Source organism: Monodelphis domestica, chromosome 6 (assembly GCF_027887165.1).
Source record: "Monodelphis domestica isolate mMonDom1 chromosome 6, mMonDom1.pri, whole genome shotgun sequence".
NCBI lineage: Eukaryota > Metazoa > Chordata > Mammalia > Didelphimorphia > Didelphidae > Monodelphis > Monodelphis domestica.
In genome coordinates this window covers 184,280,322-184,304,727 of record NC_077232.1, presented here as the reverse complement: position 1 = coordinate 184,304,727, position 24,406 = coordinate 184,280,322, and the positions used below count along the sequence as shown (strand labels likewise).

Genomic DNA, 24,406 nt, shown 5'->3' with positions numbered 1-24,406 from the left:
TGATGATTCCTAATGGATTATTGATAACAGTTTTATGAGGGTGATGAATGTAAACTCTTTAGTCATTTGGTCTTTTCTTTGGGGAAAACAACAAATTTATCTATAACTTCTTTAAGAAGGAAATGGTTAAAACAATATAACAAACAAGCTGAGGTGTGAAATGAATTGTAAGCAGAGAATTTGTCACCACTTTTTATTATAATGCTGAGTTCCTTGGTAAAAATTAAAACCCAGCATGATTGTTATTATAGTGAATTCCCTTGTAACTTCTCTACCATATTTAAGGAACAAGTCGATTTTGACAAGGAGAGTTAAGTTGTATACAATAATATATTCAAAGTATTCCTGCAGAGAATGCACAATCTTTAAAATGCCATATAGATAATTTGGTCACATTGTTACCTGTATTTAATTGACTGATTTAAAAAATTTCTGTTTTTTTTTTCTTTTGCTTAGTAGTAACTAAGTAAAATAATTTGCTGGGAAAATAGCTCTCTTGCTCTGTGGATCCCTTTGTCCTTCTGTTGGTGGAAAAGCACTGGATTTGGAGTCAGAAGACCTGTATTTCCATCCCTATATTCTACTTGTGTGACCTTGGGCAAGTTCCTTCCTCTACTTGGATATTTAATTTCCTAACTCATAAAATACTCCTGTAGGAGTAGATAATTTTTAAGGCTCCTTCCAGTTCTAAATCCTATGATTCCATAGTCCATGGCCCTTTTGCCTCTAATACTATTACTGATGCCAGATTAAAGAAATTAGACCCTAGGAATTGCTACTCCTTTTTCTTTCTCCTCTAGTGTTTATATTTCCATTACCAAGGATAGTTAATTATCTGGATTGCCTCAGATGGACCTAAACCTAGGTGTCAGGTTGGAACAAGATTCTGACTCATCTCATGGATATACTGAAGAAAGGGCAATTCACTTTCTGCCTTTCAAAGCCAAACTATAAAAGTAATTGTTTTACACACTTGTGTCATTTTTTTCACCATCTAGTTCTTCATTACACCCCATTAAATGTTTCCCCATCATGCTTCTACAAAAATCATGACCTTGAAAGTCATCACTGACTTTTTTAGTTTCATTCTTCTTCACCCTGAGAGACAGGACTTGGTTTCAATTCCTGCCTCTGCTATCTATTGCTTGTGTGACAATGGGGAAGCCACTTAACTTCTTTGGGCATCCTTTATATTATCTGCAAAACAAGAAATTTAGACTAGACCACTGAGCTCTCTTCTAACTCCAAACTGATCATTTCTCTGTAGTATTTAGCACTGTGGAACACTCCTTTCTTGGAATTTTCTTTCCCCTTAGCCTAGAAAATCCTATTTCTCTTATCTCTCTGCTAACTTCTTTGTCTCCTTCTCTGGCACTTCTCTCTTTTACCCCTTGAAGGTAGGCACTCCCAGAGTTCAGGTCTTCCACTTTCCTGTTCTGTGTTCTCTTCCTTAGAAATCTTATCCACTTGCATAGTTTGACCTGTTTTCTTGATAGAAGACTGGACCTTTCTCCTGAGCTCCAATTGGATGCATCTGCCTGTTGGATGTATCTATTTGATTATTGGGTCATAACCTAAAGTTCAGCCTTTCTTCTGTTGCCTCCCATTCAGATTTCCCCTTCTGTTATCACCATGCTTCTAATCATCCCATCTTAAAGCATCAGTTGGACATATTTTTCTTAGTTTTCTCTATATCCAGTAATTTAATTAATTCTGTTGATTTTCTCTCTCTAATATGTCTCATATTGCTTTTCCTTTTCATTTCCATTTCTACCATTGTAATCCACATGTCCCCCCCCCCAACCTTTGTAGGGCATGACCTGTATGTACCCTGTTGTCCCTTCTTTTTCCTCACACCATAATCCAGGTGTTTGTCCTAGGTAAGCTACTTTTGAAGATAATCTTTTATCTTCAGGAACTTTGACTGAGGCAAAGGGTTAATCAAGAGTTGATACCATGCCAATTTTTGTCATGGGTACCACTTTCTTTTTTAAAACCCTTACCAGCCAATACTGTGTATTGGCTCCAAGGCAGAAGAGTGGTAAGGGCTAGGCAATGGGGGTCAAGTGACTTGCCCAGGATCACACAGCTGGGAAGTGTCTGAGGCCAGAGTTGAACCGAGGACCTCCTGTCTCTAGGTCTGGCTCTCAATCCAATGAGCTACTCAGCTGCCCCTTAAAAATCCTATAATCTTGCAAATGAGAGTTGAGCCTAGTTGCTAGGAATCAGGGTATAAAGTCTTCAACAAGGATAGTCTTGATCACTGGCTCTCCAATATTCTTTCTACACTGTAATATTTATGCCTTGCTTAGTCAATTTTCCTCTGCCTAGAAATGACCTCTTTCTCTTCTCTTCCTGCTAACATCAAACCCATCTTTCAAGTCTGAACTTGAGCCTGGCCTTCCTTAGAAAACTTTCCATCACTACCCCTGTGACTGCAGTGTTATGAAGTCTTTATAGATCTGTCTTGTATGAGGTAACTCAGAATGTATTAAGATTCCCAATGAAAAAATGTGTGTATAATATATATGCTTATATTTATATTTAAACCTTATCTTCTATCTTAGAATCAATACTAAGTCTCAGTTCCAAGGTAGAAAAGTAGTAAGGGCCAAATGTTTGGGGTTAAGTGATTTGCTCTGTGTCACACAACTAGGGAGTATCTGAGGCCAGATTTGAACCCAGGAAATCCTTGAACTCAGGAAAATGCTGTCTGCAACCCTGACTTTTTCTACTGAGCCACTTGGCTGCCCCTGGGATATATTTTTAAAAGACATTTCTTTAAAATAGAAGTAAGAAGGGGAAGATGGGTAGCCAGGCCCAGGGATGGGAGGTCCTGGGTTCAAATCTGATCTCAGACACTTCCCAGCTGTGTGACCCTGGACAAGTCACTTAGTCACCATTGCTTAGGCCCTTATCACTCTTCTGCCTTGGAACCAATATCTAGTATTGATTCCAAGATGGAAGGTAAGGTTTTAAAAAATCAAACAAAAAAACAAATAAATAAAATAGAAGTAAGAGAAAGTAATAGGGAATGAATCCTAAAGGGTGGCATGGTTGTAGGAGAATAGTGTCAGATATGAGAAAGCACGGTAGCTAACAAAAAAGCTTAAGGCAAACAACAAAAAAAAGAAATTTTAAAATAGTTATTTTATAGTGAGGGGGAAGGGACAAAGGGAATAGAGAGCAGTGTTGTGAGGCTTCAGTGAGATAACAGATATAAAGCATTTTGCAAATCACAAAGTGCTATACAAATGGCAGTTGTTATTATATTATAAATATAATATAATTATCTCAACATACTAATTAGTTATTATTATTATAGATTGTTATTATTAGCCTCCAGTCTGGTGATGTCTTTATTCCCTGAGTCTTCTACTGCACTCCTGCTGAGATCAAGAAATGTTTATAGAGCAAAATAAGAATGTGCTGGTAAATGTTTCATAACTGGACCCTGGGGAGGGGAAAACACATGCATGCATACTTTTAAGTTTAATCTGCATTATTAACACTTTTTGAAGTCTAGACAAAAGTCAAAACATTAAACCAATCCCTGATTTGTAGCAATAGCTTATTATTGTGTGGTAAATGCTTAACACTGAACATTTAACAATCAGCTCACAAGCCTGGTAGAAGTGGCTTTAGTACCCCCCTGGGTACCACCACCAAAAGTGGAATACATAGCAAAACAATGAGTGGTGATGGAGACTAGTCAGCTCTGCTCAATCCTTATCTGGTTTGTTTTCCCCGTCAAGGAGAAAGTTCTTTAGACTAGAAAAGAGAGCAATAATGACTCAAAGGGAGTTGATAGTCAGGATTAAAAAAGAAAAGACGACATAATTACCTGTGGTGAGGTGAATAAGTGTTCAGACCCAAATAACCTATATGCCAAGGTACTAAAAAACGGTGGATGTGATCATTGGTCTTGTATCAGAGATCTTTGAAAAAAGGTAGAAAATTGGAGCTATATCAAAAGGGTTATAAAATTGTGATCCTGCAATACCACTAGTAGGTCTTTATCATAGAGTGATTTTAAAGAAGGGGGAGAAGGAACCATCTGTGCAAAAATATTTATAGCAACTCTTTTTGTGGTGGCAAAGAATGGAAACTGAGGGGATGCTCATCAACTGGGGAATGGCTGAACAAGTTGTGGCTGTGATGGCTTACTATTGCATCATAAGAAACGATGAGCAGGATGCTTTCAGAAAAACCTAAAAAGACTTACATGAAGAGATGCAAGGTAAAGTGAACAGAACCAGGAAGATATTGTACACACCAACAAAGTATTGTACAATGATCAACTGTGAATGACTTCTCCATTTTCAGCAATTCTGAAGGACTTTGGAAACTAAAAATGCTATCCATTTCCAGAGAAAGAATTGGTGCAGTCTGAATGCAGACTGAAAACATACTATTTTTACTATTTTTCATGTCTGTTTTTTTTTGGGGTGGGGAGCCTATATTTTCTTTCACAATATGACTAATATGGAAATATGTTTTTCATGACTGTATATGTTTATAACCTACATCAAATTGCTTGCCTTCCCAATGAGGAAGAGGGAGAGAATTTTGAACTCAATGATTTTTAAAATATTAAAATTATTTCTATATGTAACTGGAAAAAATTTTAAAAGGAAGAATATATATAACAGAAATACTATGTGCCTGATGAAGGGCAAATGTCCCTGTTTTCCAGAGAGAGAGAGAAAGAGAGAGAGAACAAGAGTGGGGGAGAGTTTGACTTTGATTCCTGGCAAAACTGTGTGTGTTAAGAAAGAGATGGTTAGGGAACATCTAGAAAAGGAACCTGTGGTCACGAATCCAGTATGATACTATTAAGAACAAATATGTGTAGAGGTAGTTTTATTTCATTTTTGACATGATTACTAGACTTCTAGATCTTGTGAATTTTGTATTTATAAACCTACCTGGTTTTTAAGAAAAACATTTGAGAAAGTCATTCTTCCTTTTGTTAACCCTTACCTTTTGCCTTAAAATTGATGTGATACTAAGTATTGGTTCCAATGGAGAAAAGTAATTAGGGCTAGGCAATTGCAGTTATATGAGTCAGAAAGCTAGGAAGTGTCTAAGGTCAAATTTGAACTCAGGACATCTGGTCTCTAGGCCTGGCTTTCTATCCACTGAGCCACCTAGCTTCCCTTGCCTCTCATTATTCTTGATGATAATATGCTAAAGTATATTCAGAAGTCCTTGAATAGCTAGTCATACTAGAGTCATTAATGTCTAGACATCAACTTTGACATACATTTCTAGAGAAAACACTTAAGGAATTTGTGATTGGCCCTGTGCTATTTAACATTTGGACAAAGGCATAGATGGCATGCTTGTAAATACTTGCAGATGCCACAAAGCTGGGAGGAGGGATAATTAATTCACTGATGACAGAATCAGGATCCAGGAGGATCTCAACAGGCTAGAATGTTGGATTACTTTAAATAGCATGAAACACAATTGGGATAAATGTAATTGTGGATTTCTATTACATTTGTGTCCACATTGGGACAAAGCTCCTGGGGAGAAAGTAGAAAAGTCTGTCAAGTGAGCGGTAGAGCTGGCAGTGGAGTGAGCTGGGAATAGAGTGATTAGGGTCCGGGAACTTCATGTAATGGTGATCAGATCAAGGACTCATCAAATGGAAGAAAGGAACTTAGAACAAAGGCATTTCCATGATGAGAAGGTCTTTACCTCTTTAGTTAGAAAAACCTAGAAAGTGAAGAATGGAATGGGATGGTGATAGTGGTAAGAAGGGCATGACTTTGTATCTCATGAAATGGTAGTCTGGGTCAGACACTGCCCAATAAAAAGACAGGGCTGTAGGGCAGAGGCATTTTCAGGGCAAGAAGGTTGCTATCAGGGTTGTGGAAAAGTTCAGAGAGTGATGAGTGGAGATGGCATGCTTCATGAAATAGATATAATTCTATCTTCCTTCCTTCCTTCCTTTGTTCCTTCCTTCCTTTGTTCCTTCCTTCCTTCCTTCCTTCCTTCCTTCCTTCCTTCCTTCCTTCCTTCCTTCCTTCCTTCCTTCCTTCCTTCCCTCCTTCCCTCCTTCCCTCCTTCCTTCCTTCCTTCCCTCCTTCCCTCCTTCCCTCCTTCCTTCCTTCCTTCCCTCCTTCCTTCCTTCCTTCCTTCCCTCCTTCCCTCCTTCCCTCCTTCCTTCCTTCCTTCCTTCCTTCCTTCCTTCCTTCCTTCCTTCCTTCCTTCCTTCCTTCCTTCTTTTCTTCCCTCCTTCCTTCCTTCCCTCCTTCCTTCCTTCCTTCCTTCCTTCCCTCCTTCCCTCCAGAAGCTTCATTTTTTTTTTTGTTCTCAGATATAGTTATATATCTATATATATAGATATAGTTCTGGGAAAGTCTGTAAGTTTTCACAGTGTTCTGATCTAAGGAGAAGTCACTGCTCCCCCAGGCCTGTGCCCTGGTCTGTGAGTGACCACAAGCACTGTTTTCTGCCCCGAAACTATGACTAGGGTCCCCTTTCCTTTCTATTAATTCCCTCTAGTATACAAGTATTCCTGCTCACTCTAGGACTGTGACCTGGATCTCAGCATAGGCCATGCAATAGAGTCCTACATCCAGTGCCAAATAAAGATGAGCACTCTCCTTCTGATCAGTTATATCCCTTACCATCTGTGGGCTAAGTACTCTGGAATTTGTTCCTGCAGATTGTTGCTTTCATGAACTGTTGTTGACTTCTCAGGTGGACTATGATTCCTTCTTAATCTGGTGAGACAGACCTTTCCTGCTGATCACTTAAGTTGTCTTGGGTAGGAATATTGTTTCACTTCATCCTTTTGTTGGTTTTGTTGCTCTGTTGAGGCTTTATTTTAAAGTTGTTTGGAGGACAATTAGGGAGAGGACAGGTGAGTTGCCTATCTTTACTCTTCCATCTTGGTTCTGGACTTATTTATTCTGCATTCCCAGTATATGACTACTTGGATTTCTAGATAGAAGAAAAAAGCAGCAATATGCCAATAAGCATTTTTAAGCATTTATTTTATGATCCCTTTATATCTGAGTTAGGTACTGATTTTTCTGTAGGCAATCCATGAATATTATTAATGTATTTAAATTTTTATTTTAGAGTTTCATCTAAGGTGTATCTGAAGTCTTTATATGATCATGTTTCCTATTGTGGAGTCTGCCAATTATGAGCCAAAAAACTTCAAGGTAAGATACATAGTAGTATAGACTACTTGTCCTGTGTTTAATGTTGTATGTTTCTTATTTGTAACCCATCTCCCTTATTCCTGGTAAACATATTTAAAATAGGTAACATCTTCAAAATTATGTAATTGTAGAACTTCAAACGTACAAATAATTAAGTCAATTTTATACTCTTATAAATGTTTGATTGTTACAGAATATGATAAAAAAAAAGTAAAGACTTAATTTTGCTATATCAAACTCTTAAAAATTGGCTTTTTTGGTGGCATCATTACCCTGATATTTCCCCTGATGTCCACTTTGAAACTACCTTTGATAACACTGCTCAATTGCAGGCAGGGGTAACAAAGTGGATAAAGTGTATTCTTGGTATCAGGAGCTCCTGAGTTCAAATTCAACCTTAGATACCAGTTATAGGACTCTGGGAAAGTTTTTTGCCTTAGTTTCCTTATCTGTAAAATGGCTACCTGCTCCAGGTCTTTGCCAAGAAAACCCCAGATAAGGTCATGAAGAGTTGGACACAATTAAAAGTAACTAAATAATAACAGAAACTACAGGTTTTTCTTTGTTGTCCAGTCTTAGATTTGTATTTATTATGTAAGACCTTTAGCATATTCTTGTTGGAAAGGAAAAATCTATATTAAACCTCGACTTAAAAGGAAACTCACCTGTTTCCTTCCTGAAAAACAGTCAATATCAAGGGATTTAGAAGTTAGGAGTAAGTATGGAAGAAAGACATTTAAATTTTCATTACAGTAACATTATAAAAGAGAATGTCAAAGGATGATTTCCCTGTTTTTGTCTTTATATCTGAGTGCTTAGCACAGAGTCTGACATGTGGGCAACACTTAATTACACAACAATTGATTGGTAAAGGAAACAAAGGGGCAACTCAGTGGTGGAGTACTGTGCTTGAAGTCAGGGAGACTCAATTTTCTGAGTTCAAATCAACTCTCAGCCACAGTTGTGTAACTCTGGGAAAATCACTTAACCTAGTTTGCCTTAGTTTCCTCCTCTGTAAAATGAGATGGAGAAGGGAATGGCAAACTACTCCAGTACCTTGGTGAAGAAAATCTCAAATGGGTCCACAAAGAGTCAGACAGGACTGTCAACAATAATAAAAAGGAAGCAAAGGATAGTGGAGAGAGTACTAGGAATGGAGTCATAAAGATCTGGGTTCAGATTTTAGCTCATACTACACGTCAGGCCCTAATGAAGTCCCTCAATCTCTATGTGCCTTGGGGAACTTTAGCTCTCTTAGAGAAGAAGGGATTTGTCTCTCTTCTTTGTGGTGGTGTTAGGTGGTCAAACCAAGAGAGAAGAAATTAGTAGGGGAAGGGATGGCATTTACGCTTGATGTGAGGAAAATCATCCTAACAATGAGAGACAGTCTCATTGAGAGATTGGGTTAGTTCCAGAAGTGGAGGGTTTCCCCTTTATTGGAAATTTCCCAGAAAAATTTGGATGACTACTTAGTGGGTATGTTATAATGGGGATTCCTTCTTAGGGTTGGGTTAGTTGAATTCTAAGGTCATACTTGATTCTGAATTTCTGTTATTCCATAGTTCTTTAGTACTTATTTGCTAAGAAATAAATGGTTTCAATCTGGATTCATAGAGGGATTTTTCCAACCTAGAAGTCCTCATGCCGAATATTTGAGCATGATCATTCATTAAGGAAAAAAAAAGACAAAATCCAAAACAAATAACTCAGTGACTTCACTTAAAAACAGCCAGATTTAAAACAACTGCCTAAATTTTCCTTGGGAAGTAGGAACATGAGTAATTATTGATTGCTTGACAGATTCTTCCAGTGTCCCTGAAGCAGTTATGTTGTTCAAGCATTTTTCAGTTGTGAATGACTCTTTATGACTGCATTTGGTGTTTTCTTGACAAAGATACTGCAATGGTTTATCATTTCCTTCTCCAGCTCATTTTACAGTTAAGGAAACGAGGTGAACAGGGTTAAATGACTTGGTCAGGGTCATAAAGCTTGAAAATTATCTGAGACTGGATTTGAGTTCAAGAGGATAAATCTTCCTGACTCCAGTCCTGGCAACTCTTTCCATTGCACTCTGTAGGCTTGCTGTCCATGGAGCAGTCTTATCTTTGGCCAGGTATCTGGGGTTTGAAAGAAGTTGGCTAGAATATGGAAGTAATTGCTTCATTGGAAGAAGAGTGCTAATAACTCTGTTATCATTACATTCTTAGTTGCTAAAATGGGGACAAATTACAGAATTTGTTACATTTGAAATGGACACATATGCACATGAGTATTAGTGCCAAGAAAGTTCCTTCCTCTCTCAAGAAAGGGAAAATCAGGTGTCTTTGTCTAACCTTTAAAATGTTTGTTTGGCATCTCTTACATAATTTCATACCATGTTTCCTCCATGAAATTTTCTCTAATGTAAGCAATATGTGTCTTCTTTCACAACGTCATGAACGTGGAAATAGGTATTGTATAAAAAACATGTACCACCTACATCATGTTACCTGCCATCTTGGGTAAGGGGGAGGAGTGGGAGGGAGGAAGAGAACACAGATCTCACGATGTTGGAAAACAGTTATTAAAAACTTATTTAAAAAATTCCTATTGATTGGTTGCTCAGTTTCCAGGGATGGTGAGAAAAGACTCTGCACACTTTTCACCATGTTAATGGCTTTAATACGAAATGACAGTCAGAGATACTATACCATCTTTTTTCCTGAAACAGGTACAAGGAAAATGGATGCTGCAAAACTTTCCATTTTCACAACATTAAATCTAATAGAAAATGGGAGAAAAGAAACAAATAAAATTAACCCCTCAGTTGGTTGCCTTAGTCAGTGACAACTTTATTCTTTTCTCTTTGTGTAAACAAACCATCCTTTGGATTTCTGGTATATGGAATATGAGTGTTAGAATCACAGGATGAGAGGGATGGAAGTTATTTTAGCATTTAGTCTAAGCTTCTCATTGAATAGATTGACCCTGGGGCCACAGTGGTTAAGTGAGTTATCTAAGCCTCACTCAGAGGCAGGACTAGAACCTGAGTCTTCCTTGTTTCCAGGGCTGGCCTCTTCTCCACTGTTATATGGCTGTTATATGCTGGGCCTATAGAAGGAAGATTCCTCGAGGGCAGATATTAAAGCAGGTTTTTAACCACTGCCTACCTAGTACCTAGTCAGTGTGTTGCAACTCGTAAGTGCTTAACAAAAGTTAATTGAATGAAAGAAAGAAATTCCTGTTTTAAGAGATAATTAATTTCTGAAAATCATTTTATATTAAAGCAGTTATATTATTTATATTAAAGTAGTTAAAAGGGAAGAAGTTTAATAGTGACAAGTGAAAAGTGTCCCCCCCCCTTCATTCTTTGTATCTCCAGCACTTAAAAAGGCAACACAGAGTAAATTATCTTTTTCTCTCTCCCTCCCCCTTTCTCTTTTAAAAAAACCTGACCATATGTCTTAGTGTCAATTTTAAGGCAGAAGAAAAGGGCTAGGCAATCAGGGTTAAGTGACTTGCTCAGAATTACATAGTTAGGGAAGTGTCTGAGGCTAGATTTGAATCCAGATCCTTCTGTCTCTAGGCTTGTTGCTCTGTTCACTGCTACCTAGCTGACCATACTGAATAAATTCTTAATCAAGGCATGCTGATTGATTAATATCAACCTCCCACTTTAGTCAGAGCATTAACTTTTTTAAAATTAAAAGTTTCATTAAAATCCTCCAAAATGAATGCATCTGAACATCACTGCTTTTCCCTGTTCATCTTCTCATGGAGATGGGTGTTGAATAGCCCCGATAATCCTGAACTAGCCATCTAATTGGTCCTCCAGTGATTCCTAATTGGCTTCACTTTCTGCTGTGAAGAAAGACCATGAAAGCATTTAAAAAAATCTCTCTGAGTTAGTTAAATTTAGAACTTTTTGGGGAAAAGGTATCAGAAATGACCCAGCTATTCCTCCTTCTACCTTTTTAAAATCTCAAATGTAATATTTCCTTGACGTGAAGTATTATATATGAACATGAGTTGTTTTTTAAGGAAATGTAATTTTTCAAATGATACTGTATTTAGCTATTTAAGTGTTTTGTTCCACCCAGAAGAACATAGGATCTTTGAGGACAAAGAACTGTTGTGGTTTTGTTTCTTTCTTTCTTTTTTTTAAATTAGTTTTTCCTCTGATTTCTTAGCTTCTAGCATGTTCCTTAAACATTTTTTTTTTTAAACAGATCTTGATTTCATTGATGTGGGGAACTTTTGGTGAGCAAATTCCCTCCACCAAAGTTACTGAACATCTTTGTAACCCTAGACAAGCCACTTAACCACTCTCTGCCTCAGCTTCCTCATCTGAAATATGAGGATAAAAACCCATTTCACAAGATTGTTGTCACAAATGTGGACCACAAAGTGCTCTCTTGATGTTAGCTATTGTTCTACTCTGTGATACCTAAAATAGAATCTCAGAAAGGCTGGTTTCATGAAATTCCCTCTCTATGGAGGATCTGCAGTAAATGCCTGTGTGGAATTTGCTTGGAGTATTGGCTCAAGTGTGCTGTCACCTAGGTAAAAATACAGCCAAGGGATTTGAATAAACTCATTGTACAAGGGTCGAATTCTTGGTTAACCTTCAGCTACTGAGAAAATTAAATTAAGCAGAACCTTCCATTCCCCAGGTGCTCCCTATAATCAATGTTTGACTGTATTGTTGTAGCGGGTTCCAGTGTGCTTGGATTGTTACATCCCCAGATTGCGGACTATGAAAGATAATGTGCTCAGTCCAAATGGAAGGCTATTTGGACATTTCAATCAGGTCTTAACTGCGGTAAACAGACTGTTATTTTACTGACTCGGCTCTTTGTGGAGGCTTTTAATACCCTCTCAAAGGTGCTTAATCTACATACACTGGGCTGGAGCGCTCAAGTTGTCTTTAAATACCTTCTTTAATTTAGTTCCCAGATATACTGCAAAGGAATTCTCCGTCTTAAGAAACCAGTTAACCAGAAGTACCCCAAAGGCTTAGCTTTATCAATGTTTTGTTCATCATTCACTGGCCAGCATAGTAACAGGCAGTTCTCTTCCACCATCTTTGCCTCGTGCCAGTCAGTCGTCTTGGTGTTGGCTTGCTGCTGGACTTCAGTGAGTGCAAAAGAGAGGGAGGCTGACAACTCCGGGCAGCGCTACCTCCCTTCAATCCAATTTACACAGCAGTCCAGACAGAACCCTGTGATGTCAGCGGTCCTATTCAAATGGGAAGGACAGACGAGGACCCTGTGCCCACGACTGCCATGCTTCGCTAGCTTCTCCTCTAACGTCCCGGGCTTCTGCTTCACAATCATTCTGGCTAAGTTGAGCCCTGAAGTTTCAGGGCATGTTAGGGCAATCCCACCACACACAGCGACGTTCTAACCTCCAAGCTACCAACTTTTTCATCGCTCACAACCTAGGACAACAACCGTTTTTTATTTAGTGTTCTTTAATGTTAAATCTGCTCTCATGGAGGTGAATTTAGGCAGGCTGTTCTAGTATTACTTCTTAACGGAATTGTATCTGGATTAAAATGATAAAAATCAAAACAATAAAGCTCATGTTCCAGAAGTCCTCGGGTTGCTGCTTGCTTCCCCAATATATTGCATTTCTACCGCAGCCAATAACAAACAAACAAAAAGAATGGCCAAAGGTAGACTCCTGCATCAGATGGACATGACTAAAGGAAAAATTTAGCCTTGCAGTGAAGGAAAATTTCCTGTCAGTTGGGGCTACAAGCTAGTAAAGGGGGCTCTCTCTGGTGCAAGTGGCTTTCCCCTCAGGAGAGAATTTAAAGCTAAGGCTGGATAACTATTGGTTGGGTGGTGTATTGCACAAAGAAATCTCACTGATATACAGTTTAGAATAGATTGCTGCTAAGGCTTGTTTCAGCTCTGAGAGTCAGTACTCATTTTCAATAGATAAAGAGATGTTTTTTATATAAGAGATGAAGTCTTTAGGGATATACTGGTGACTGCTTGAAGGTTTCTTGAGAATCAATTGTTAAAATTTCAGCGTGAATACTTACATCTCAGAAACTGACAAACTCTACAAATTGGGGCTTGATTTATTGTTTTGCTAATTATCTAGATCAGAGGTGTCAAACACAAAAGCCCTATAACATTCTCCAGTGCATCCAAACCAGATTAAATTGTAAAATGTAATTAACAAAATAAGCAAAAATACAATACAAGGCATCATATGAATACATTATTTTCTAAGTCAATATGCAGCTGTGGGCATCCTTCTGTAGGACACAGTGGGTCCCATTTCTATTTGAGCTAGCTATTATTATTATCTTCTTCCTAGTTACCACTGATTTAGACTTAAGCAAGTGTGGGAAAAATGCTAATAATTTGGATTACGTTTAAAAGTGTGCCATCCATACTTTTTTTTCTTCAAAGGGATGGTTGTTAAGCATTTACTAGCACATCACTCCATCTGATGCAGGAGTCTAACTGACCATTCTTTTTGTTTGTTTGTTATTGGCTGCTGTAGAAATGCAATATATTGGGGAACGGGAACCTGAGGACTTCTGGAACATAAGATGATTCACTTAAAATGTCTTGTCCTAGTGAGCAAAATTTTTAATCAGTCTCTTCTTTCTAATCCCCATTATTGACAGTCTATAAACTTGGCAAGGATCCATCATTTACCCCTCTTGTAAATCTAGGAAGGAAAACATACTAAGTATGAAGATGTACCTCTGTAGAAAGCATCAAGTCTAGTACTTTTGTCTAGATGCCTCTCCATTTAAAAAAAAAATCAAAACAATAACATCAAAATGAAAAATGTACAAAAAAGGCTTTATCTCTTTCCTACCTGTTCTCCTAATAACTAGGAAGATAATAATAGCTACCATTTATGTAGAATATTAAAGTTTGCAAAGTACTTTAAACGTCAATCAACAAACATTAATAAGAATCTATTCTATGCCAGGCATTGTGTTAACCAGTGAGGATACAAAAAAGAGGCATAGATAGTTCCTGCCTTCAAGGAGCCTTCAATCTAATGGGGGAGCTAGCATGCAAAGAAATATATACAAAGCAATCTATATAAAGGATAAGTAGGAAATAATGAACAGAGGGATGCCATTAGAATTAGGAGGGATTAGGGAAGGCTTCCAGGAAAAGATGGGATTTTAGTTGGAATTCTAGGCATATGGCACAACCAGAGAAAATGCCTGAAGTTTCTTGCTCATATAATAGTCAAGAGGCCAGTGTCACTGGATCAAAGAGTTCATTTGATCCTAATAACAATTCTGGGGGCTAAATTTTGTTATTGTCCCCATTTTATAGTTGAGAAAACCAAACCAGAGGTTTGCTTTTTAGGTTCAGTATCCCTATCCATTGATACACAAACTAGACCCCCCCACCTCACCCTAACAATACTCCTCAACTGATTCATATTTAAAGAAAAAAGCTTCAGCAAAGGTAAATAGGAAGGCACACCATTTTATATGAGAAATCAAAAAAACCAACTAGTTTTAAATCTCACTTTTTGATTGGAAATACATTAGCAAGAGATCAAACCAATTCTACTGTCTTTAGTGAATAAAAATAGCTCCCCTGTATATAGATTTTTTATGGTTACATCATCTTTTCCTTACAACAACTTTCTTGGGTAATAGTAGGGATATTTTAAATCTTCCATGTTATCTATTGTAAATCTCGAAATTTCTCAGACTTGTGAATGTTAAAAATTTCCACATTGAGGAATCCTCCATTGGAACAAATTCCCTACTGGGAAACATTCCCCATTTTGATGTGAGAACTCGCCAGGATCAGCAATGGGAGGACCTCTACTCCACCTGTACTTAAGATTGCTTTAGGGGAGAAAACTCCTTGCTAAACAATGAAAGTACTTGGACCCATGCTTATAATAAGGCAAGGAGTTCTTTGAGCCATGCCTGATTTTTAGAATTGATACAATGAGATGCTAGGTACCTAAAAGGGTCGGGCAAGTTTTCTCTTAATGAGATTAGTTGACTCAGCTGTGTTTTCACTGGTTCAGACTTACTGAGGAGATTAGTTGACACAGTAGCATTTTTTCTGGTTCAGACTTACTGAGGAGATTAGTCAACTTAGCAGGAATTCAGATGGGCAGTCCTTTGGAAAACGTCTACAGTGATTGGTAGATGTAAGAACTTAGGGGAGGTGACATAGGAGAAAAACCCCTATATAAGAAAAAGCAGAATCTCTTGAAAAGAAAATCCTTTTGGAGGATCTCTGATGAGGATCTCTTGGGAAGAATCTCTTGAGAGAGGCTCTGGAGAAGGGAAGCTCTTGGAGGACAATCTCTAAGGAGTCTTGCTGTAGCTCCTTTGAGGGGACTCTGTCCCTCTGGAGGCTCTGGAGAGAGGCCCTTTGGAACAGTCTCTGGCTGGAAGGCTCTTTAAGGAGGACTCTGGCTGGAACTCTCTCTGGTGAAGTCAGCTGAGATGGAGCTGGCCTGGTGTCACTAGAATCCTTGCTTAGACAGACCTTGTGGTGAGTATTAAAAGACTGACTGATCTCTCTCTCTCTTAAGACTCAGGTCTAGGCCATGTTGGCTTAAGGCCCTTCATACTTATTTCCGTTTTCTCTCTTTCTCTCTTTTCTTTAATTCCACATTTGTATTAATTAAAATCTCTATAAAACCCAGTTGACTTGGGTATTTGAATAATTGGGAATATTTCCCTGGCGACCACCTTATATTTGATTTAAAAACCAAGACACTGTAGTGAAACATATTTTCTGCGGTCAAATTTACTCACCCTCTCTTATATCTATCACAATTTATATCTTCCACCATTTTAACTCACTACAGTTTACAACATCACTCTTTTAACTGTTACAGTTTAAGGCCTTCAACCATTTTAAATCTAACACTATGAGGAAATGATTAAGTTCAGAGGTAAAGTTACTTGCCCACAGTCACATGGCTAGTAAATGGAGATATCCCAACTGTAAATTGAGCACCACCTTGATGCCAGGCATTAAAATGTTCTTAAGGGAATTTAATTCTTAAAATTCAGCTTTGCTTCTTCAGCTGCTATTGCTAGTACTTGAAAGGGAATACACAGTAAAGGGGGTGACATTTCTGCCTAACCTTAGTAAGAGTAATTTAAAAAGGTGAGTCAAATCACCTTTTGGCATTTGACTGTGAGAATGATGAAGAGTCCTTCTGAAGATTCCCAAATACAGAGACCTTAGAATCTTTTATTACTGGATCATTAATGAATTTTCTTTTGGCTAATTAATCTAAAACTTAATTTAATTTATTTTCCTCTCTAGTATTTCATATGACACAACTTTGTTGTTGTTTTTTTACAAAACCAAACCAAATGAGCATTTCCATTTCCAAAGAAAAAGAAAATAGTATACACAAATGAAATTGCGAATCTCCTCTGTTTTGTTTAATTTTATTAATATCTACACAATAAATTCCATCTACAAGTGTCCCAGCCTCTCCTCAGCCTCCCTGTATAACAAAAGATATCTTTAGGGCAGTCACCATGTACACAGAAATGCAATCTTTCATATTTTACCTTTCTGCTCATTTTCTGGAGGTAACACATAGTCTATATTCTTCCAGCATTAATTTTGAAATATTTGGGCTCTTTTCCTCTTTCCCTGATCTCCTTGGGCAATGATATTGCTGGGTCTAAGGATATATAGAGTTTTATAACTCTCTGAGTATAATTCCAAATTGCATTCCATAATGGTCAGATCAATTCACAGCTCTACCAACAGTACATTAATATCTATTTTCCACTTCCCCTCCAACATTTGTCTCTTTGCCTTTTTTAGCTAGTTTAATGTGTGTGAGGGATATCTTGGAGTTGTTATGACTTGCATTTCTCCAATCACTAGTGATTTAGAGTATTTTTTTTCTTATAACTATATATGGCTTTGATTTCTTCATCTGAATATTTTCTGTTCATATCTTTTGCCCATTTGTCAGATGACTCTTATTCTTATAAATTTGACAAAGTTCCCTAATATTTTAGATATGAGACTTCTACTCTAGAAGCTGACTAAATTTGTTAAATAACAAATTTTTAAAAACAAAGACAGGTATAAGTAATTCTCCCTACTTGACATCATTTGCCTTTATGATTTATCTAAGAATACATTAATGGCATATTTTTATGATCTTGCAGAATTATGACTAGGAAGGTTATTTTCATGCTTGGTGTTTAGTCTGAGTAAAGGTAGAGAATATGGAAGGCGGAGGTTAGCAAGGTATCACTCCTACACAGAAGGTCAAACATAGGGCTTGATTACTTTTTAGACCCATTCAAATTTGTTGGAAAATATATTCACTTAGCCAATAAGTATGAAGTATCAAAAGCATACTGTGATGTTTACTGGCCACATTTGTTTAAGACTTGGTCTCATATTATTTTTTCCTTGACCTTCCTGACAAGTGCACCTTGTATTTTTTTTCCCCAGAAGACAGGTCATGATGATGATAGCCTGGAAAGGAATGTTCTCAGAGTTTTGGTTTTGCTCTTTCCATTACTTTCAAACTTACTGATGACAGTAGAAGGCTGTCTCTAATTTGCTCTACTGATGATGAGCTGTTCCCATCTAACTGTTTAAGCTGTCAGATATATTTTTTAAGTCACCACACAAGATTTTTTCTTAACATTTTACCTAAATTTTTCTTACTGTCTCTTAGCCTCATTATTTCTTCATATTCCATTGTACTGATTAATAAGTATACTGGATACCTGCCCTCCTTTTACAAATTTATAGACCATTATCCTTCCTCCTCTTAGTCATCTTTTCTCTTGAGTAAAGATACCCAATTCTCAACTTTGCCCCCATAAATTTTATTTTTGGACATTCTATCTTCCATTATTGTTCATTTGATGTATATTTCTCTTTAGTCTTCCTTTTAATAATTCTAATCTAATTAACATAATGTTAGCATGCTACTACTGGTTCTTATGGGGGTACTAACATTAACAAAATTATATACATATGTGTATGGCACTTTCTTCTAAAATTGTGCTCCAAAGCTATTCTTCACATCGATCGCATTCCATCTCCTGTGTCTCCTTTTTTCCATCATCTCTCCCCTGTGGCTGAAATACAGTGTCTGGTATATAATAAGGGCTTAATTAATGCTTATCCAACTAGAACAAAGCTCTTAGCAATACAACTCAGAGGCTGTCTTTTTGTAAGGTAAATAAACCCACCCAAATCATCGGGATACAAAAAGTAACTGCAAAGCCTTTGTTCTCCTCTACTTTTCCTTCTCAAACCAGAGGTGGCAGCAGAGAGCAACAGATGCAACAGAAACTGCTCTAACTAGGTGTCATTAAAGGGAATTAGCTGTCATGGAAACTCTTGGCCAATGAAACAAATTCTCTCTCCTATCAATCTGGAGTCACTTAGCTCAAGTCTTCTGTCAGTTTACTGTTTCTAGCTGCCAGAGCTCCAACAGAACATCTTTTCAGTCCCCTGATGTGTCTTCCATTCTTGTCTTCAGGTTCCTAAGTTAGGTTACTCCTCCAGGTTCCATTTATTTAATGCCTAAAATGAAAGCTTCTTGACTCTTAGTGACTCACCTTTTCCTTAAAAGGAACTTTCCAAATTTCCCCTTTGAAATTTATATTCTTTTAAAATCTATAGTCTTTTCATGTGCCTTTAAATGTTTATGATTTCTAATTTTTTTAGCTTTAGTTTTGCCCTTGTTAACTATAAAAGTTTTATGAAAGTGAGCTGAGTAAACATAAACTTGTGCAGCTACAAGTCTTGAGATCATCCAACACATTTTACCTTGTTTCCTTGAAACTACTTTTTCATGCTCATATTTTTCTACTTAAGAAGAAAAGTTATTTCTCTCTCTTGGTAAAATGCTAATCTCTTCATACATAAGTGAAACATCAGTCTACTTTATTTCCAAGGTGATTTGAGTTTTTAAATTTATATCCTAGTTGCCTATCCCAAATTGGCCAAATCTCATTTAAAAATTATTTATGTTCATATTTTAGCCATTAAAAAAGTCATTATTCTATTCATTTTAGGCATCAATATGTCTGTTTGTTAGCAGCAGCATTATTTTACATTCTCCAAGAAGTGATATAACTTTTTTTAAGTAGAAATACTTTTCAACCCTTTTAACACAGCTCCATATGACTAGAGTAGCATCTTAGAGAAATACTCTATTCAATATAAAAGGGATATGAATGCAGCATACGATTAAAAAAGTAAAATATTTTGAATAGTTAATAATTTTGTATAATATCTATATAAGAATTTTTTCATTCTAACATATAAGCAATCAATATATAGGCAAAGGTAAACATTCTTTTTCATGTAAATAATTACATATGTATATGTATATTATATATATACACACTATATATATTAGCAAAGAAACAGCCAAATATATAAATCACACAATAAAAGTTGGTATAAGCAAATCTCAATATATGACAAAAAAGATATAGTATCACAAGTTAATTGCATATAAATATGCATCACATAGACTGGAGAAAGCAGTATGTACTAGGCAAGTCAAATCGCAACCATCTTGACCACCACCTTGCCCTTCTTCAACCTTAAACCACAGGTCCCACTTCTAGGCGAACCCCTGAAGTCATCAGCAAGAGGAAAAGTCATTGTGGAGAACAGTTTATCTTCCTCAGTACCACTAGTAACAACTGCCCACTAATTGGCACAAAGGTGCAGATGACCACAAAAGCCCTGGGTGAAGCAGTGCTGTCCACCCCACCAGTCCTGATTCTAGTCCACACTCATCATCTGAAGAAGCAACTCCTTTGGAAAAGGGGCCAACCATCTTCACCAACTGCCACCCAATTGGGCAGCTAAGAGGCATAGCGAGTACAGCACTGGATCTGGAGTCAGGAGGACCTGAGTTCTAATTTGACTTCAGACAATTGTTAGCTATATGACCCTTGGACAAGTCACTTACCCTTCATTTGCCTCAGATTCAACTGGAAAATAGGGATAATAAAAGCAACTACCTTGCAGGATTGTTGTGAGGCTTAAAATAAGATATTTGTAAAATGTGCTTAACACATAGTAGGTTCTTAGTAAATGCTTATTCCATTCCTTTCCAGCTGTCACCCACAAAGCAAGCAAACCAGCCTTGCTGAAGCGGCCAGGTACCCTGAAGGAAAGAAAGGAGGCCACTTATGCCTAATGAGTCAAACCCCCATCACCATTTTGACAACCATCTCTCTTCATGCACCAGTGGAAATAGCCTAAGTGCCTGAACCTAAGAGCCTTGGAAACAGAATTGCTTCCAGGTAGGATACTCAGCCACCGTTCTGGAAAGCATCATTTATGGAGATTCAGTTTGGCAACTGTTCCTGAAGGTATCAAAGATACAACTACTGAAGACCTGGAAGAGAAAATTCTGGTCATCAAAAATCTCTGGCACTGTCAAATGTTTAAAAATCAGCAATTGATATGATTTAGTCAGAGGACATGATATTATAGAAGAGGCATTGCCATTTGCTTTGCTAGTGTAGCAAAGAACCACGAGGCTATCCCATCTAACTTTCATCTGAAAACTCCTGTTTATGTTCTTTCTCATTTGGATTTAATGCTTCTTAAGAGCTGTGACTGCCTTACTTTTCTATTTGTAACGCCAATCCTTAGTACATCACTGCAAATAAGAAGCATTTAATCATTGCTTGCTTCATGCATATATGCCTTGATAAAGCTGGATTTAGCTACATAAGCAATTATGTCTCCAGATTTACCTGGTATAGTGTAAAGAACTCTTTAACAACTGGCTTAATATTTCTTGTAATCATCTTTAGTTTCTAAATTCCTAGTTGTTTTATTACCAATACTATATCACAAACCAATATGGAGCTTTGCTTTTGATGGATTATTATACCTTTTTATTGGTGTAATCTGTTTATCCTCTGCAACTGGTACATCAGGATAAAAGAGGGTTGCTTTATGGTTCAATCTTCTATTCTCCTTTGAACTTTTATTCTTTTCCCCCATCTTTTCTATATGTAGCTTGGCAAGAAGTCAGCAAGATCCAAGTTAAAATCCTGACTCAGATGCTTACAAGCTTTGGAACCCAGGACAAGCACTTAATTGCTGTTTGCCTTAGTTTCTTTGTTGTGAGGATCAAATGAGATATTTGTAAAGGTTTTGCAAACTTTAAAACACTAAATAAATATCATCATCATCATCATCATCATCAATCATCATCATCACTGGTCTCCCTTAATTATAGACACAGGAATTTTTTGGCCCACTGTAATATTTTCTTTGTTCTTGGAAAACACTGATCTTCAGTAGCCTTTGGTTTCTGTTTTAAAATATTGGGTTCTTCTCACATGTGATTTGGATTGCTAGCTACATGAGGGGTTTTGGGCACATGATTGTGAATTTTTTTCTTCAATTCAGATAGTTCCCTGTTAAGAATTTCCAGCTGATTCTGAAATTTCTTCAATATGCCATTGTAAAGTTTTTGATTTTGTAAAACTTTGAAATATTGTTTGACTTCTTAGAAACACTCTTTAGACCTCAGTTTTTGACTCATTCCATGAGCATCAGCTTCCTCTAAATCAAGTGATGATTCTTCTGAGCACATATAATTATACCAGATGATCCACAGTTGGAACAAAGAATAATCCTCTTCTGATAGTGTTTGGATCATATTCTTGCATCACCTATTATAGCCTTAGTTGAAGATGAGATCATTTTTACTGTGTTTGGTGTCCAATATGACTACCATTTCTAGCATTATTTTGGTTTTTCAAACTTGAGTTTTGGAATTCAACTTCTCAAATGCTAAAATTACATTTCCTGTAATATCTTTATCCCTCACTCCCTCCTTCCTTGTCTCTTTCTCTTTGCTCTGTCTCTCATGATTATTACAGATGAAGACATCTATTATTCCATTGTTTCTCCTGGGCAGACAGCAGTTTTCCTCCAAAGGGACTGAATCTTTGATACTTGCTCTCTGGTTATATCAACTGGAATAGGCTGATCTACTGTTTTATCTGTTATCAGAATATTGTGAATTTCCTTCTCCTGAAACTCTGCAAAATGAAATAACTACTTTTTAAAAATTTCTGTAATATACACTTGGATTGATTCTCTGTAGTTATTAGTTGAGTTTTCAACACATTCAAACTGAATAACTATTTAGTATAATCCAATATCCTTTTCCCCCTTGGAGATATAGCATTCCTTGAAACACTTCTCTCCATTCTAATGGCATCCACTTCTTTAGGTTTTATTGTTCCTTTCACTATAAATAGTATATATGCTTTCTCCACCTGGGGTACTTTCCACTGCTATAAAGTTTCAGTTACATTTCTAACCTAAATGTTGCATGTTTCCTCCTCCAGGGGACATGCTTTTCCCCCTAAAAACCTACATTTCAACTGCTTTTTAAATTCCAATTTAGTTTGAATACATTTTCTCCAGGTGATCCTTTGTTAACTAGTATCATTTCATCAGTTCTCTATTTTAGAAGTGGGATCAGCCGAAAGGTGGGAGATTTCATTTGGGTAGAGGATTCCAGTTGGAGTTAAATTCCTAAAAGGGGACCACTCTCAGGAGGGAGTAGGGAGCTTTTTCTCTCTTCTTCAGGTCAGCTATCCTTTCAGTTTCTCCTTTTGGTTATCTCTGAGCTGCTGATTCTTTCCAGCTCAGCTCATTAGGAACTGTGTAGGACCAGGGATATCATCTCCCCACAGCTACTTCTGCTTCTCATCTTTTGTTATTCTTGACCCTTCTTCAGTCTATCTCCACAACTGTCTGTGGACTCTGAGGGTAACTCAAGTCTGCCTTCCACTTCAAAGATCACAGTAGTCCTAAATGTCTCAGGGATGAAATGGAATGTTTATTCCTCTTACCTCTAGGCTCTGCCAATCAGTTCTCAAATCCCTACTACAGACTTATGATTTCATTGGTGGATGGAATATCCAGACAGGGAAAATGTCTATCAATTGAAGTTGGCGTGTTATCTTGAACTACTGTTTTAAAGACCCGCCAAGAGCAAAGAGAGGTTAGCTGATTTGTCTGGAAAGATGAACAATCTCAGACTTACTGAGGCAAGGTGACTTGATTAAGGTCTCATAGTTAGTAAGTGGAAAACCTAGGACTTGCATTCAGATCTAATAGCAAAGGAACAAAAAGCTATAGTTGAAGGAGACATCATTGGCCATCTAGTCCTTCATTTTAGAGATGAGAAAACTTCAGGAGGTTAAATAACTTGTCCAAGGTAATATGCATAGTTAGCATGAGTGATCCCAACTTCCTTGTTCTATCTCCTATTACCTATAATTATCTGATGAGAAATCTGAGGTGTAGAAAGCTCAGTAGACATTTATAACTAATAAGTGTCAGAGTCAGGATTAAAACCTAAGTCTTCCTAACTGTAGGTCCATTATTTTTTTGCCAGTTTTTTATATTATCCAACTAAATAAATAATAAACAAAACATTCTGTATTAAGCTTTTAAATAGTCTATATTCAGCCACCATTGGTATTCAGGAATCAGACCTATATTGGAAGAGGTACATTGAAGTTTGTGTTTTTTTTTTTTTGGTAAGTTGTGGTGGTTCTTTAATGAACACTTTGATTTCTTTTAGTGAGCTATTCAGATGTATAAAAGAACAATTAAGTTCACTCTCAGTCTTCTGCTAAGCTATTTTAATTCTGTATAAATAGTTCTTAATAAAGTCACTTTAGTCTAAATTGATTTTATTTTAGGTAATGCTAGCTTTTTGGTTCAAACTGAAAATACTGAGAGAGCCAGCATATGCTAGCAATTACTACTATATTCTGGTAGCTTTTAAATGCATACAACATAGTGCTTTTCCTAAAACAACCCGATGAAGTAGGCTGTGAAAGCTGTAGTATTGGTGTTTTACACATGGTGGACCTGAGATTTAGCAAGCCTTCCAAAGCTCAGAGAGGATAAGTGAACTGTCCATGGTCAGATAGTTAGGAAGTGTCACAGCCAGTGGGTGACTCTGGCTTTCTTGAATCCAAGTCTAAGCTGACTCCATGTTCCAGTCCACCAATTATGTAATAGCATAGGAACACAGATCTAGAGCTGAAAGGGATACCAGAAGCCATCTATTCAAACTCCCTCATCTTACAGATGAAGAAACTTCAGGAGGTTTAATAATTTGTCCAATGTAACAAAAATATGCATATATTCATATATGGATATGGTAAGCAAGAGTGACTCCAAGTTCCTTGTTATATCCACTTTGTC

At 37.1% G+C, this 24,406-nt stretch overlaps 1 protein-coding gene across 3 annotated transcripts in view; it reads left to right on the top strand.

Moving 5' to 3' along the window:
• IQCM (IQ motif containing M) overlaps positions 1 to 24,406 on the top strand; it is a 524,263-nt gene that overhangs the window by 19,890 nt on the left and 479,967 nt on the right. For 2 of the 3 annotated variants that reach the window (XM_056802759.1, XM_007496247.2), the window contains exon 2: positions 7,099 to 7,184. Coding sequence is in view for 1 of the 3 variants with exons in the window: in XM_007496247.2 (XP_007496309.2) it covers positions 7,131 to 7,184 (54 nt within the window). In the remaining 2 variants the exon portion in view is untranslated. Of the gene's footprint in view, positions 1 to 7,098; positions 7,185 to 20,265; positions 20,455 to 24,406 lie in introns of all 3 variants that reach the window. The other variant, XM_056802758.1, reaches the window with a different exon arrangement.